The sequence below is a fragment of the Sinohyriopsis cumingii genome, chromosome 9 (genome assembly GCF_028554795.1).
Source record: "Sinohyriopsis cumingii isolate HCF-2022 chromosome 9, ASM2855479v2, whole genome shotgun sequence".
NCBI lineage: Eukaryota > Metazoa > Mollusca > Bivalvia > Unionida > Unionidae > Sinohyriopsis > Sinohyriopsis cumingii.
Window position 1 is genome coordinate 16,306,017 of NC_142969.1, and position 18,176 is coordinate 16,324,192.

An 18,176-nucleotide genomic window follows, 5' to 3' on the forward strand; every position below is an offset into this window, starting at 1 on the left:
GAATGATATGATACACAATATCTAATAATATGTTTATTCCCAGCGTGAAGCAAATAAAAAGTTCAGTAATTCATTCTCAAAGTTCGAGGAGGTCTAGTCATTCTAAATATCATACAACTCCATTTTCTTGGCTTCACTCTTTTATGCATGTGCTTGTGGAGACAATAAACTTGTAAGTAACACTTTCATGATATAGTCAGTCACATCTAATAAAAATTGCAACTGAACATGTGTCAGTTGTGTGACAAGATTATATGGACTTCAGTTAACCACCCCATGTTACTTGGCAAGTATCAAACTCGAGGCTTGATCAATAAGGTTTTTATGTGGGAAAAAAAAGAACATAAGCATAAATGTATTAGGGTCAAACGTTCACTGGAAGATGTGGAACTCTATTTGGCACTGAACAAGTGCATTTACTGAGTTTTGCAGCTCTATCAAAATGATTGTCTACTTGTAAACAAGTGAGTGCTTCCTTTACAAAACCAAGGGGTCACACCTTCCGTTCAGTTTGATGGTGAAGATGATGTCAAAGTCGTATTGTGCGATAAGGCAGTGAAAGAAGTATGCCACCTATTACTTCAAGACTTGTGTCTGAAATCTTCGAGAACACAGTCCAAGAAAATTCTATCAATTTTGAAAAACACATATAGGGTACAACCTCAACCAGATTTATTTATTCTTCCTCATTCCTAAAAAATTCAAGACATGTCTTAGGAATTTAATGCAAATCAAATTGTTGCTCAAAACCTTGAGGATGACAAGTCCCTCCATTGGTACTGAGACCCCTGGTCTCCACTACCAGTTACAGTGTGCATTCCCTAAAGTGACCCACTAAACCTACCCAGTTGAGTGTTGGTCTTTCCAAAGTAGTTATTTCAACAGGAGCCTGTGCATGCATTCTGACCAAAACAAATGAAGCCATGGAACAGAAAACCAGGATAGTCCTCATCATGGCATCACATGCTAATATCTTCTCAGCTACAACAGCTGGCAGAACCTTTGCTGTGTTACAACGGATGCTAGACCAGTCGTGACATTTTTACAGTACCAATGTATTCTCTAAATTACATGATATTTTCCTGACCCCCATTCAACATTCTTAGGCTCTTTGAACTGAAAACAGGATTTGGTCATGAACTTGGCAATTCAAATTTGACGTATAATTTAAAATACCTAATGAGTTATAATAATAAACTTAAGCAATGAAACTTACTAAGGCTATAATGCTACTGTACCAGTTGGGTCCTCATCTCTGGGCAATACATTGGATAAAGGCATTCTGAACCTGTCTCAAACTGGCACATACACAAGTAATTGCCCCCATACAATAAATTATTATAGTATTATAGGCACAATTACAATAGCTGATTGTAATTACCATATATGAATCCCATTATTAACATGTTGTTTTGAAGTTAAATTTAAACCAAAAATGTGGATAACCATAAATACATTGTATTCCCTATATAGTTCATAAAATTATTCTTCTAAGTATGTCTTCTTTGCAGAATCCATTATCATCAATAATACCTTCTGCTTTGGAGGTGTAGTTTTCATTCTGAATGTGATGGTAATTCCACTTTCGGTTGTAAATAAATATATTGTATCAATCCGCAATATTACAGGATTCATTGACCTCGCATTTGTGCATGCACTGGTTATATTTATAGAACATATGTCAGTTAAACAGAGGTAGCAGAAGATTGCATGAAAGCACATAAAAAAGTACCTGCAATCTGTTTAAGGACCAATAGTCACTTTTTCTTCTTTAATAAGTGGTTTCTGGAGGGTTGGGGGTATTTTTTTTCCATAATACCTTTTTAATGTTATTCTGAGCCAGTTTTCATTTAGCCAAACTTCTGTCAAAATAAATTTGAGGGAGGGTATTATATATTTGGTATTGTATCTAAATATATATGTTGTTGACAACTAAGATTTCTAGTATAGTTTCAAAGTTGGCATAGTGTTCACAAAGTCATATTACCATTCATATGAGTATCTACAAGTTCAATGTTGTTATTTCTAAATTAATTGCACAGGGATAAGTCTTTGTTTGCAAAATATTTGCTAGTGGTTTTTAGCTAGTTTGATTTACAACTGCATTTCTTTTATAGCACTTTCTGGCTAAAGCTTTGCTTACAAATTTAAAATAGACATTGTCATCAAATGACCATGATCAGAATATGCCCCTAGTAACATGGAATTATGGATATATTTAAGAGGATGTCAATATGCTGATTTTAGCATCGATTTAATTGTTATCTGTGTCATACAAGTCAATAGAATATGATGGATATAACTCAGATAATACACCATTTGTATTTTTATTGCAGCAAAGAGAAGGAAACTGTGAGTATTTTTTCTTCATATACTATTGTTATTTTTGCACACTCTAAGTTATGATTTTAAAGTCAGGCATGTTCATTCTAATGGACGTTTTTATAGATATGGAAGATATTATCCTTTTGGTTTTGTACTGCTAATTTGTTGTATCTTGTGTACATAGATAAGATCTTGTTAATATTCGAATGCAAACAATATGAATACAATAGCCCTCTTCGACAACTATGCATAATACAGCAAACATTTATTTCTCATGGTCCTATATTAAGCACAAGTTATAAATATGTCATTTGATGCTGTGAAAATGTGTATGTAAGTGTGAGTCATTGGCATTTAGACAATTACTTCTGAAAAACAAGGCTTAACACATTCAGCATTATAAGAGGTCTTCCTGATCAAGTGTCATATTTCTATCTTTTGACTATTGATCGATATCACTGGACAACAAATTTTTACAAAAGTCATGTTACTGAAATAAAATTAGTCAATTCTTATCAATTTTTATGTGCTGAACACGAATATGACAGTCAAATTGCAAAATTGGCTCTAGTTTTTTTGTAATCTGCAAGAAATTAATGTTTACATAACGAAATGCATTCCAATAGTAAAAGGTCAACTGTAATAGCCTACCTATAAAAAATCAAGTCATTGACTACATCTTAGATTTCTTCGCCTGTCTCTTGTACAGCTGTTCGGGAGCATCTCTGAGGAGTGTCCAGCAGTAGTCAGCCAGCATTGTAGTGGACCACTTTCCCTGGTATCTTTGTTCCATTGTTGCGATATCTTGATGAAAACGTTCGCCGTGTTCATCACTAACAATACCACAGTTGCTAGGAAAGAAATCCAAATGGGAATGAAGGAAGTGAATCTTTAGAGACATATTGCAGCCAAGTTTCTTATACTTCATCAACATGTCTTCTACTAGTTCCTTATAGTTTTCTGCCCTAACATTTCCGAGGAAGTTTGTAGAAACTAGGCGAAAAGCATTCCATGCTTGTTTCGCGTCACCTTCCAGCAAGTTGTTGAACCGGTCATCTTTGAAAAGCTCTCGAATCTGAGGACCCACAAAAACTCCCTCTTTAATCTTTGCTTCGCTGAGTCGAGGGAATTTTTCATGTAGGTATCGGAATGCTGGCAAAGTCCGGTCAATGGCTTTCACGAAGTTCTTCATCAAACCTAGTTTGATGTGAAGGGGTGGTAGCAAGATTTTCTGAGCCTCAACCAGAGCTGGGTGTTGGATATTCTTCTCTCCAATGGCTACATTCTGCCTGTGAGTCCATTCCTTCCTCATGTAGTGCATTTCCCTTGCTCGGCTATCCCACTCGCATAAGAAACACATGTATTTTGTATATCCTTGCTGCAGTCCCATTAAAAGGGCAACTACCTTCAAATCACCACAGAGGTGCCAGCTGTACTTGTTATACTCAATGGAATTCAGTAGCTGCCTTAAGTTATCGTATGTCTCTTTCATGTGGACAGCATACGCTACTGGAATAGATGGAAGAATGTTTCCATTGTGCAAAAGCACAGCCTTGAGACTCAGTTTCGAAGAGTCCACAAATAGTCTCCATTCTTGTGGGTCATGAGTGATTTTTAAAGCATTCATGAGGCCCTCAATATCGGAACAGAATATCAGATTACTTTCCTTTCTGAAGAAAGGCTCCAATTGCTGGTGGCGCTTTCGATATGCAGTAATTGTGACATCTTCTTCTAGAAGATTCCATTGTTGGAGTCTTGATCCTAGCAATTCTGCCTTGTTCTTTGATAAGTCCAAATCACGAATCAGGTCATTTAGTTCTTCCTGTGTTATTCTGTGTGGGGTTGATGATGCACCACAGTGAAAATCTGGATCACTGCATGCTGATAGACCAGGAGAAGAACAGGTCGACTCACCTTTGTATTCGTCAGATGAATCAAGAGAATATTCTGCTGGAGGTTCTGGAATAGGAAGTCCCTCACCATGTGGAACTGGTCTCAATGCAGACGGAATGTTTGGGTAGACTATTCTCGACTTCTTTCGCTTCGTTATTCCGCCGGAAAGAGGAGGAACCAAGCAGAAGTAACAGTCATTTAGGTGGTTGCTTGGCTCTCTCCACACCATTGGGACTGCAAACGGCATTGATGACCTTTTGCAATTCAACCACTGTGAAAGCTGTGTTGTACATGTAGCACAGCATATATGCGGAGCCCAAGGCTTGTCTTGGTCACCAACCTTGCATCCGAAGTAAAGATGATATGCCTTCTTCACTTGAGAATTGATACTTTTCTGGTTGGCAAATGTCACTTCCCCACAAATATAGCAAAAATTGTCCGCGGTATTAACACACTTTCGAGGCATTACTGTTCTTTATTGTACGTAAATGGATAAAATAATAAGTTTTATGTAACAGTAGCTTGAACTGTCTCGCACAACGTCTAAAATATTTTAAATGCTGAACCTATCTGATTGGGCTTTATATAGTACACTGCTTACGTCAGCTTCAGCAGCCGCCTGGCATTAGTATAATAGGCCTACACATGTATAGTACACTGCTGACGTCAACTTACTTCAGCAGCCGCATGGCATTAGTATTGCATTGCATCAGAAAATGATGCAATCAACTGTGGATGATGTGAGCATGATGGTATTATGCAATGTTACATCATTATTCCGGATGTTGCTGCAGTCCTACTGGAGAAATTTACACAGTGAAACATAGAAAATGAGGTATATGAATATCTTCAAAACGAGAGCCAATACAAATTTTTCACGGTTATATTCGTGTTCGGCACACCAAAATACTACAGATTAGGGCCTTTTCAAGTCAGTAATGATTTCACTGTTGACCAGTGTATCTTGACAATAATAAGTATGCTAAGACTTTGAATAATACTTTCAGTTTAAGTATTACATTGTCAGTAACACAGTCACTCTCTTTTAAGTTATGCAACATGTCTGCAAAATTACATTTTAAATAAAAACTGGACCGATTGTACTCCTACATTTATCAAGAAAAATAGTTCTTATTGTTAAATTTCCCATTCTCGTTGTGAATTAGGAAGTACATTTGTGTTCAGGTTGTTAAAGTATTCCAACATTCGCAACTTAAGTTCCTACTTAAATATGGTCCTCCTTCTTTCAGTGCCAACCAAATTAGACCCCATTACTGATGAGGGAGACAAAATCCGGTTCATTCGGATTTCTTTCTTATTGGTTGAAGTTGGATCAAGAGTCCTAAGACGACTGTTAAATCTCTACATAACTAAACAAAACTGTTCCTTTGATGACTTCCTGAAAAACAATAAGACCAATATCTGTATGACTCGTGGTATGACAAATGCAATGAAGACTTTACTCTATCCATCTGATGGCAGCACCAGCGACCGCAGAGCATATGACATTACTCTGACATCTGCATTGTTGACCAACTTCTTGATCCCAACACAAGAGATACAAGTACGGAATGCAGTCATAAATGTTCGAGAGGATAGAAACAATTATCACGCACATGCGAGTTCAGTGAGGATGAAGAGCCAAGATTATATCTGCCACTGGACAAGGATCACCACAAATCTGGACATTCTTATCAAAACTTGTGATGACCCCGATTTTGAATATGACATGCAAGTAGAAATGAAAAGCATAGAGAAATTTGGTATGTCTGAATTAAACAGCAGACTAAAGAAATGCGAAGAAGATATTTTGAAGTTGTATTCAGTGGTGACTGTTTCTGATTAAGAAGCATGATTACATTATGCAGATGCAAACACATTCAGATAATGGAGCTTTAAAGATTTAATCAAAACATGTACTCAGACGAGCCACTCGTTTAGACAAGGGCCGGAAACAAAGAAGTAATGCTTGCATAACACATAAGCAGTACACATAAAGAACCATGATGGACAGTATTCACTAACAAATTGTGTTTACTGGGAATTGAAAATATATCAGACAAGTGCAATGTTCATTTGGATTATGCAGATAGGAGCTCTTATAGTCTCTGTATGTAAGGTATCCAGAAATATGCATGAACTTTGGATGGGTATTTTTTACACTGCATATAGGTGACCCTTGGGAGTGGATTGTTGTGCAAGGAGATGCGTTGAATTAGCCTTAATAAACAACCTCTGGAAAAAAGATTTGGGATTTATATATGTATATATAATTACACAGGTAAAATTTTACAAAATTGCAAATGTTCCTGAAAAAATACAACAGAGACATTTAGCTGGTGGATGTGTAGGTTGAAAAGATGGAGTATGATTTTTGCTAGCTTTAAAAAATCAAAGACATAAATATCCCAAGAAGAATGAATCATTCAAAATTTGTCTTTTTCAAACAGTGTATATTACTTTCACTGTGTGATTTATGTCAAATACATGAACTAATTACATACGCATTAGAAAGCTAAATACAAAAGCACATTGATGACTTACCCAGTATTATCTTCTTGTGATATTCATGTGCACTATTAAAATTTGATTCATCTGCTTCCATGTTTTCTTATTAGTCGGCCATATAAATTCACAGCAGTTGACTCTGTATTGAATTGTTGGAAGTTTCTGTCAGGATATTCAAAATAACATAGCACTCATTTTCACGACAAGATTTTTCTTATATCTGTTAAATTAGGGAAAACATATTTATATTTCGACATTCATTGAAGTTAGTAGTGGTTTTCTGACAGTGTCCAATATATCAGCCTAACTCCCTGGAAACTAATTTTTAAACACTAAAACAATCACTTTTACCCTTTTGTTCTAATATGCAAAACTGTTACCCAGTATAAACAATGTATGTACTTTAAATTTTTACACTTTTGCACTTTTTCATCCTTGTGCAGAAAGTATTATATATGGCTATGCACATCTGTACAGCTATTCATTATTAGACCTAGTGCACAAATATTTGACATGACTTTGGCACAGCTGTACATATACTTACTGATGATTGATTTTTATTGATAGGTTTGAATTTTTGATGTAAGTATTTATCTCATTATCATTGTAAAATACTCATTGTTTGTTTACTTTTCAGTCATTTTTCATTTAAAGTATTTAAGACTATTGTTTTTGGCAAATGCCATGTTACAACAGGTAGTACATAATTTATGATTCCTGCCTGACAGTAAACTAATTGCTTTATAGCAGATTACTACTAGTGAGAGAGAGGAAGAACAGTCCAAGAGGAATGACACATTTATCAGTTTATTTGGCAGTGAAGATTGAAGGTCTTTGTAGCATGATTAGGTTAAAGTTTTAAATCATTTAGATTATGTGAAGCACAACCTGAGAATCTAAGAGGTTATGTATTAATTGAATTTTGTTTTGTTTTACCTGTTGAGACATGAAATATAGTTAAAATCAGCACAAATAACTGAAGTTGTACTGTACACAAGAAAAATAACTTTGTATATCCAATATATGTACCACGTATATTGAACATATTTGGCTTGCTAAAAATATGACATCTGATATCTTTAAAAGGACATTTGTATAGATCAAATATCTTGTACTTTATTTATAAAATAGCACTTGTAAAATATGTGCTTTACAAGTATCATGTAATGTTGTTTAAAATAGAAAATGAATATATCATACATGTTTCACACACATATTGCATACATAACTTGTATATATTACTTATTCTTGGCATATATTTATTATGTGAAATAGGCAGTGCTATGCTTACTGTGAAATGATTGATTTTCAGTTATTAATTAATGCATTTTTCGTATAAGTACTGTTCAAGTAAAATATACTTGGGACCCACGTAAGGCACTTTTAAGATCAAATATTAACCCATAGATGCAGTTTAGAATTTTGTATTAGTTTCAAAATGAACTCCGTGGATAATCTGAGTACCCTAGCATGTCGTTTTAGAAAAGTGCCTTCCCTGGGTACCTTGGATGTTTAAGTGGAATAGCCCTAAGTGCAGGCAGTTGCACGCATGATGCAGCCAGTGTTTTGTTTTTGCAGAGTATAATGATTTTAATGATACCTCCAAATATATTTATTTTTATTATGTAATTGTCTGGTTAGATAGATTCTCATGTATAAATTGTACATGTGATACCATTAATTGCAATAAATTTCCACCTGAACTAAAATGTTACACAATGTGCACATTGTGCTTTCCATCAAATTTATGAATGCAGTCCAATGTATACACACTTATATACAATAAGTGAAAGTCTGGCAGACTTCTGACTGAGAACCATTGCACAAAGATGCAAAACATGGATAAAGATATTGGTGCATTTCAAATGTTGGAGTTATCTGGTTGGTCTCTTTTGAATGCTATTGTAACTACTTTATGTTTTGAACTGTTTTTCATTCAGTTTTTGCTTGTGCATGCTTTTCAGTACAGATGCATGTCAACTAGTCTAGCAAAATTTGCATATCCTTTGCAGCTACAGAAAACTACAATGGTACTTCTTTGTGTATAGTAAATAAGATCAAATGAGAGAACTGCTAGTGAACTACTAATGTACACCCAGCAAGTTTTCGTTTGGGTTGAATTGTGTATCTGCTCAGACTTTTATATGCCTTTCCTTTTGCTTTATGATCTTTATATATCTTTTTTTTTCACTCAAAATGGCATATTTAAGTATAGATGTATATGGTTTATATATAACTGTAATTGTTAAAAACTTAACAGTTCTTTTTTAATTCTTTTACATCAGATTTAAAAAATAATTGGGTTCTTTAGTCTCTGACAAAGTTGAAAACAGATCATAACAATTTCAATTTAAACCCTGTAAATGTACAAGAGAACACATGGACAGGTGTCTTCAGACAATAGTGTTCACCTGTTTGATCAGATTCGGCCAAAGTGGGTATGTGAGAAAGCTTGCCAGTAGCTTTTCGTGGGTCGGTGGTTCTTCTCGGGGGGGGGGGGGGGGTCCTGGGTTCTTCCTCCACCATTAATACTGGCCGCCATGTATAGCCTATCATGTGCTGAAAAATGGCGTTAAACCCTACAACAACAACAACAACAATCACTTTTTCAAATCATAGTGATCACTAATGATCCTGATAAGTAACTTCAACTTTACAGTTACATGTTTAGGAGGTTAATTAAAATACAACAAATTGGTCCTTTTGGTCTTTGTCAATGTTTGGTGAGGTTTTGAAAACTGAAATAAAAGACAATAGCATGTTTTAGTGATAATTTCATAACTGTTTATACCTACTTGTAATTACAACAGTGTAAAAAAGATACTCCAATTACAATGAATAGTTTTTGCTGTACTCATCTCAAGTGATATGGTCAAAATACATGATGTAAAGACTAAGAAGGAAACCATAAACCCTAATTAACCTGTATTCTTTTTTTATTGATATCTAGCAGATTTACCCATAAAGAAAATCTCACACAAAGAATATGTTGGTATACTATTAGATTTTAATACATCTGCTTATATAAGACAACCATTTAAATTCACTGCAGTTTCCATGAAGAACTGATAGAAAATTGTTTTATCCAGTGTGACATCAGACTGCTTCATGTAACATGCCACCTATTTTCTGGATAAGTTTTACTTGTGTAAATTGTGGATAACATATTTGTATTTATGCATGATTGTCAATGGTGGTTTTACTGACCCAAATATCCAGCATACTAACTTAACTAGCTTCTATCCAAGGAAACATTTTGACAATACACCTATTCTTAAAAATGCAAAACGTCTACCCTATTTAAAGAAGGTGTATGCTTTGCATTTGCTTATCTGCTTATTTGTATTCTGCTAGTTGATTGCTCTTAATATATTTGAATTTTCTTGTGAATTGTATGTTTGCTATCATTGTAAAATGATTGTAGTTTATTTAGTTTTAGTCATTAGTCATGTTAAGTGTTTGATACTTTGTATTTTATCAAATACTATATAACATCTAATTGAATATAATTTATAATTCATGCATGGCAGTACATTAGAAGTAGTAATGAGTAAGGAAATGAGTCCAGCAAAAATAACACATTTCACAGTGTTTTTGTCAGGAAAGACTGTAGAAACTTTCTCTTAGGTTTGGTTATCTTCTCACATCATTTTGATTATGTTAAGAATAGTTTGTGAAGATAATTGATCAAATGTCTTAGATTTCAAGGTCAAGCATTGTTTGTCCTCTGTGTTAAGGAAGTTTTGTTTCTGAGACATGAACTACAGTTAATAATGAGCACAAATCACAGCAGCTGTACTGCACACAGGAAAGGTAGCTTTGTATGTTGAACATGTATTGAACAAATTTGACTTGATATATAAAATGTATGACATCACATATCTTAACCATGTTAACAAGACATCTGTGAAAATTAACAGTGTTCTACCTAAGTAATTAAATATTCAAGAAGAAAGATATGCTTTAGAAGTACCATATAATCTCATTTAAAATAAGCAATGAATAGGTTGAGCCTGTTTCAAATAGTTTGCAACACACATATGTTTACTTTTATTTAGTATGTTATTGTCTGGTTAAAGAGATTTCCTTGAGCTGTTTTTGTATGTTATATTTTTGATTGCAGTGTTGATGCACCTAAACTTAAACCGTACATAGGTTGCACATTAGGCTTTTCATCAAATGTAGGAATGCAATCCAATTATGCATTGACTAGTATGCTATGGCTGAGTTCTGGAAGACTTCTGACTAAGAATCAGTGCGCCAGGATGTAAGGCTTAGATGATGGTAGTGGCAATATCATTACATGTTGTAGCAAATGTATGTTCAAATGTGTGTATGGTTTTCCAGTACAGATGCATATAAACATAGTCTTCCAGACATTACAGTTGTTGATGCATCAAATGAAAACTGGAATTTTGCACTTAGGTTTGCATATTTATCAATATTTAATGATCAAGCTATTGATGGCACCCAGTAAGGTTTAGTTTAGGTTTTTCTGTTTATCAGCTTGTATTTTATTTGGGTTTTATATTCTTTATGAAAATGTTTTCCTTTTTAGCATAGTTGTGTGTATTTGATATTTTTCCAATACCTGTGAAGTAGTAAAAATTATCTCATTTTTTTATAAGCATGGCATTGCTAACCAATATTTATTACTGAATAGTGCCACCAATTAGCTTCATTAAAGCAGTATTTTATTGGTTAAATCTAAACTAATTCATCTAGCTGTAATGGGAATAAGAAAAAGAAATTTATCTGTATTATTTCCTTTTTCCTGTCCGCATAGAGAGTGCCTTGTACATATTATAAAAAAGGACATAAAATCAAGTTTGACATGAGTGGTAAAAGTATGTTCTGAATGAATATAGATGACAATAATGTATCTGAATCATCTGAATTAATTTACCCAGAAGTCAAGTCAAGTGCGGTTATGGCATCACTCTGTGTGCCTCAACCTTTTCTACTTTCAATTTGTTTTAAAGGAAAGCCACCAGACTAATTTCAGCTAAACTTAGCAGAGAGCACCCTGCCATGAAGGGCTTTCCAAATTGTACCAGTGATTAATATCTACAATTAAATGTGGTCATTTTTATTTAAAATTGAAAACCCTTTAAAAGACATCTCAAAAAGTGCTTTAAAGTATTTGGGCAAATTTGTTACAAGGAACACTCACACAGAGGTCTTTTGCATTTGTATAAATGATACTGATCCACTATAAAATATGGCTGTCACTATTAAATATAGAAAAACCTTTTAAATGACTTGTCATAAAACACAGAGAATTTTGACCATATTTGAAAGAAAGCATCTGGGCATTGATCTTCATCACCAAAGATGGCCACAGTTAATGAAAATATGAATGTTTCATTGATTTCACTAAAAGAACAGTAAACAGAATTTGACCATATTTATCACAAAGTATGAATGGCTTTACAACTGCTATCAATGAAGCAGGTTGTCTGTCAAATGCAGGAACCGTTGCTAAAATGGTAAATATTATAAATGACTTCTAGTTTGCTCAACGAAATTTGAGAACGCATACTTGCATGAGGGGCTTTAGTTCTTTACATATTATGCCATTCTGCCATAAAATATGGCTGATGTTACTGAAATTAAATCTCCACATGAAGTTCTTTACAAAAACCTGTACATAAAACTTTAACAATGTTGGCAGAAGCATAATCGCTTATTGATCTTGTTTAGTGAAAGTATGCATTTTCTGGTACACATATGTGTAATTATATCAAAGATATGAAATTAGGCAGTAATTGTCCAGGCTGGTCAATTCCAAATTATTTTATGATGTGTGAAAAAGGCAGACAGAAAAACTGCACAACAGTGGAGATATGTAAAATCACACACATTTCTACTCCAATTTCTGGCATTTCAAGTTTTAAATCCTGGTAAATATTATATTGATGTTTTTACTATTTCACCCTTATTATTGTAATGAAAACATGTAGACAAACTGTATAATCTGGATAGTCTGATAATTAAAAGCATTTTTAAGAAACACAAGTCAATGTGACCATCAGTCAGTATCATATTATCCATAAATATCAAAATTGAAGCTGGTAGGATTGTGTTTAGATGTCTTTGACAGATCCAAGATTAAAAAACATGAGATCTTGAACTTTTGGTAACAAAATTGACAGCCATTTTATTATTCACAAATGAATACAGGATTTGCAAATTTGAAAACATAAATGACTTTGCTCATCATCCAGAGTCTACAGTGCATTAGTTATATGCAAATACTTAGTTGAGTGAATTAAGAAGTTTCCTTTTGTATGTTCTGTTTTCTTATATATTTCCAATCATCTGCTTTTTAACATAGTATTATTTTTGGCTTTTAAGTATTATAGTCTTCATGAATGCACTATTTTACAGAGGCTTGCATGAAAATATATATATATTTTTTTTTTTTTTAAGAGAGTATAGTCTAAAACCACAATATCAATGTCTGACCTTATCACAAATATTGCAGAATCAAATGGAATATGCTCGTGTTCAACATGACTTCATGACACCTCCACTAAATGACTTTCTTGCATTACAGAAAAGGATGCACTCCTTATCTCTTGTAATGAGATTTGATCAGTTAATGAGACGAGGTTATACGGTATGCGAATGTGATAATGAAATGTCACTGTGATGCGCATACACATTGACAATTTAATTTGCTACTCTAGTCGAGTGTAATTTATCTGTGTCAGGAAAAGAATGTGTAATCATAACTGTTTAAGCTTACAGTATAATTTGGGCTTAAATGATCATGTAAAATATCTCAAAATAAGTTTAAAAATAGCATTAAATATCTTTTTAGTTTCATTTGTACAGAGTTTGGCCAGACTTACTTCTTTTGGTTACAGCGGTAAATAAACACTGCACTAGAATGTTATATGGTGGAGATCTCATAGAAGCATGCAAGAGTCGGGTTGTACAGGGCTAATTAGAAAAGCAGTGCATGCTATTTTTTTTATTATGTAGACTGGGTGAACGGGTGTGATTGGCAATTTTAACCTTTGAGCAAGTAATCAGATCATATTTTATACCCCCACCGTCAAGTTGATGCATCTGCCTGTCCTTCCTCCTTCCATCCATTCCACAATCTCATTAGTGTAACTAGTCCCATTATTGTTTGTGGAGTGCCACAAAACTTGGTAAATGACATGATCGTCATTTGAAAGGCACGTTTTGTTATATCACTTTGCTTCCTCAATTTTAGTTACAGTTATTGCCCATTTAGTTTTGTAGATGATTGCATAGTTCAAGACAGTCTCATTTGTACAAGTCTTACTATTTTGGTCGATTGACATCAGACTTTGTAAATAATACCATCATTACCTGAATATGCATGTAAGCAAATCACTTTCCTCCTGCATCGTTTAGCTATTGACCTTTTTGTCTTGTATGTTAATTCTGTACATGTCGCTTTTTTGTGCAATAAGTCTCAAAGCATAAAGTATATCCCTTTCTGCACTGAAGCAAGCAACAAAATTATAAAATTGCATTAATTTGTCTTTTAGTCAGTACCATAGAGCTGGGCAAACCATGTATCATGTTCATGTGTTAAATAATGATGTTAAAATTTCTCTGATGGGTTCCTGCAACTGACCCTTTCATTTATTTCATCATAATCTTTAGCCATTCATTATACACTGACCTTTAAGTAAATAAGAAAAACCCTGGCAGCAGACAACAACAAAGCAGTTGAGGTCAAGTTTAAATTTGCATTTCAAATATTGCTTTAACTGAAGAATATTCCCTTTATATATACATAAATGTGAAATCATAACAACACAGGATATAATGAGGGTATGGATGTCTCTTCAACAAAACATTCAGCCCTGGGAAAAACAAATGATGAAACAGTTTGGCTGTCATATAAAAGGTCATGTCAGATGATAGTCTTATTCAAGCAGATATATTCAATGGCATCATTTTTCATTTTGTTTGCATGTTTTTGCTTCACATGCTCCTGGGAATATCAGGCAACTTGAACAGGTGTACTTGTTAGCCAAAAAAAGTTAAAGAGAACATTTGAGGTCAACTTAAGATGAGAATTTGAAAATTGCATAAAATGTTAATGTTAAAAAAAACAGACTTGCAAGGTTAAGATAACATTCTCTTGAGACTGAAATGCTCTACATCTGGTGATTTTAAAATCGTTGACTCATGCAAAATAGTTGACCCATTATTCAAGCTTGATTAGTACAATATAAGTGATAATGTCTTCTAATTTGATTAATGTGGTTTAATACTGACTCGGAAAGTTTCCATGGCACCCACTAGTTTTTACGTCATAACTGACTGATCAAGGGAATTTCACTAACAAAGATGTTCTTTAGTATGAAAGTCGTGGAATAGTTATAGTGAAAACCTATTGTTACTTGAATGCTAAAAAAAAACAACATAAAATTCTGTCAAAGTATTTAGCTAAAAGGTTCGGTTAAACACTAAAGGTTATTTTAAAATAACGGTTATATATTGAAGAAGAAAGTGTTAGTTATCTGATGTGTACAAATGACTGCAATTCTGAAAACATGGCTCTCAAAAATCTGCTAACATCACTAATTGTTGACAGGTTTGTCAGCATTTTTAATCATGACTTTGATCACATAAATGCAATTTTTTTATCTTTGTTGTCTTTTGTACCTAATACAAACGTTTGCATATGCAATAAAGGTTTTCACTTCTGGAAACATTGCATGCATCATACCATGAAACCAGATCATTGATTACAAAACGGGGGAATATATTATCCACTTTTATCACCAATAGTAAAACAATAACAAAAATTAAATAAGCAACACCTGTTGGTAACAATCAGTTGTGCATACCATTAGCAGGCTCTAGCTTTGCATGGATCTGTTGAAGTCACCCGAGAGTCATTTTGAACATTACTATAATACAAGTCACATGGATCATGTATGTGCACTTTCACATTTTAAATTAAATATAAATTGTTCTTTTAAAATTTAAAACTAATTTTCTGTAACCAAAGTCTGTTCAACCTGATTATTGAATGCTCTGCACTTTAATGGTCACCAAGAAACTTCCAGACAAAAAATCTCTTTCGCTATGGACTTTTACAATGGAGGCCATGTAATAAACTTAGGTCAACATAAGAACGTGTCAAGTGGAATCGTCAGTTGATGGTAGTATGAATGTGGTTATCAATATGCGTAGATTGCAATTGTGACATCACAGTGCATGACGTTCAATACGAATTGTACTGGATCACACCTTTAGGATCATTTTGTCCAAAAATGTATGCATAATTTAACATTAATTTTGCTGTATGCACCTCTCAGGGTGTCTAAATAATGACCTTCAAAAGGAATATGGATGTATACGAATCCAAATGAAGTGAATACTTGCCACTTTAAGGTATGTAGAATCAAATTCTAAAAAATGACACACATTACTGAAATAGTCGGTGTTGAATGCCTACATGACCCATGTGACTTGTACTATAAAAAAGGTCTTGCACCATCTCCAAGACAGAAAAAGATATTGATTCTTCCAACTTTTACCCATGCTCTGTGAATTTCTGATAAGGTCCATTGTGGTTTTGTAATTGTCTGCTCTGTTTTGTAGTTAACAGTGCAACACTGGAATCAAACTATGACAGGTGTATTGTCACAACAAGAACTGAAATGTTTTGAGGATCATGTACTTGTTTCAGGTTTGATATATTTTGCCTTGAGGCATATATACTTTACATTATACATGGGGAATCGTGAGGTAATAATCATGTATTTTGTTCAATTATACTTTTCTATGATGTGATTTCAATGGAGCAACAAACGATAAAGGAATATTATTATACGTTATAATATTACAATGCCGAAACAGCATTTCATTACTATATTTAAAATTATATTTTGCAACTGGGGTATTCATGGAACGTATGAGTTGCAGAAATCAGTAGATTAATTCATTTTTATGTGGTATATTTACAGTGTGGCACTTCATTCATTTAACTTCTGTTTGGCACTCTTTTTACCATACACCTGTAATCCCTCATTTTATAACCATTTTGTCATCGAAAACAATATTGGTATAGGCCAAAAACTGTCCAACATAGGGAGTCGAGTTAGGTGATGTGTAACAATTACCATACATGAAGTTAAACAATCAAGCTAGCAACATCTGCAAGTCATACATTCATATAGGTCAATGGTTATTATGTAGATGCCAGTATAACCCACTTTCTGGATGTCAATATCTGTTCTCTTCGTTATAAAATTGGCTACCACTTCAGAGTTTGGTATTTTGATGTCGGATACTCACACTTTTGTAAATGCTTTGCATTATGTATTTAAAAATTTTTGAAGGGTTAAAACTTTAAAATTTTCATAGAAAAGATCATTAATTAGGAAAATAACATTTATATACAGTATAATGCAATTTTTTACTCATGGAATTGTGCATGTTTTTTGTAATGACACAATATAAGCTTAAGTTCATCTTTTCTTTGAATACTTTTGTATAAAATATTAAAATACTGTGGTTAGAAATTAAATGTTTCCTTTTAAATATCTATTGAAAGTAACCTAAAACCTTGTTTTTGGTTTGGCTGGCAACCCATTGTGTTATTATTATCAAACAATATGTGTAGAGAGAAAAAGATATAACAATAGCATTCCAGTTTTAAAGAAACAACAGAAATAATAAATATCTCAAAATATTACAGAAAACACTGTCCCCATTTTACCATGTTTATATCCCCATGATAATACTGGAATAGTAAATTGAAATTGCAACGTATTAAAGATTGATTCACTTTACTATTTATGAAGGAAATCGTACATGATAACCAAGATCGTAAACATTATAACAATTGTTTGATAATATAAGTTCCTGCTATTGACATTTTAAATACAGATTGAGTAAAATATTTTTTATATGTGTTGTTTTGGGGTTTGCTTTAGCAAACTGTTGTTCAGCTATAAACATGTTGAGAAAAAAATGGTGGAATGTTTTAAAATATTTGGGATTATAATGGGTTATCTTAGATAAATTCTGCATGTCTCTGTACTTAGCCAATATATTTTGTGCTTTTATAGTGCATTGCATGGAGTATTTTGTGTGTTGTATTCTTATACTACTGACCAATAAAAATATGTATCTATATTCTTTTTCCAACGATTTTGTTATTTGTCATAGACTAGTAGAGCTTATGCTTTAATCTTTATCCATCAGTGGGAGTCTGTGAGCACTAATTTGTTATAACTACTTTTGCTAACTACTGATACATTTTGTGGTTTACTTTGTCCTCATTGAAAATGGTACCTCTTGGACGTTCAGTGTGGCCACAATCATAACCATTTTTGAGAATGGTATCATCAATACGTTTAAATTGATGATCTTATCACTTTGGGGGTTTTCACTAAAAGACATATTATGATATCCAATTTTGCCTAAATGAAAATATTGCCAAT

At 33.5% G+C, this 18,176-nt stretch overlaps 1 protein-coding gene across 1 annotated transcript in view; it reads left to right on the forward strand.

The window, feature by feature from the left end:
* Window positions 1-17,868, forward strand: part of LOC149791315 (uncharacterized) — a 29,163-nt gene extending 11,295 nt beyond the window's left edge. Inside the window, exons 3-4 of the mRNA XM_089969844.1 lie at window positions 2,337-2,352; window positions 5,469-17,868. Coding sequence (XP_089825970.1) covers window positions 2,337-2,352; window positions 5,469-6,064 — 612 coding nt within the window. The 3' untranslated portion in view covers window positions 6,065-17,868. The remainder of the gene's footprint in view (window positions 1-2,336; window positions 2,353-5,468) is intronic.
* The last annotated feature ends 308 nt before the right edge of the window (window positions 17,869-18,176 follow it).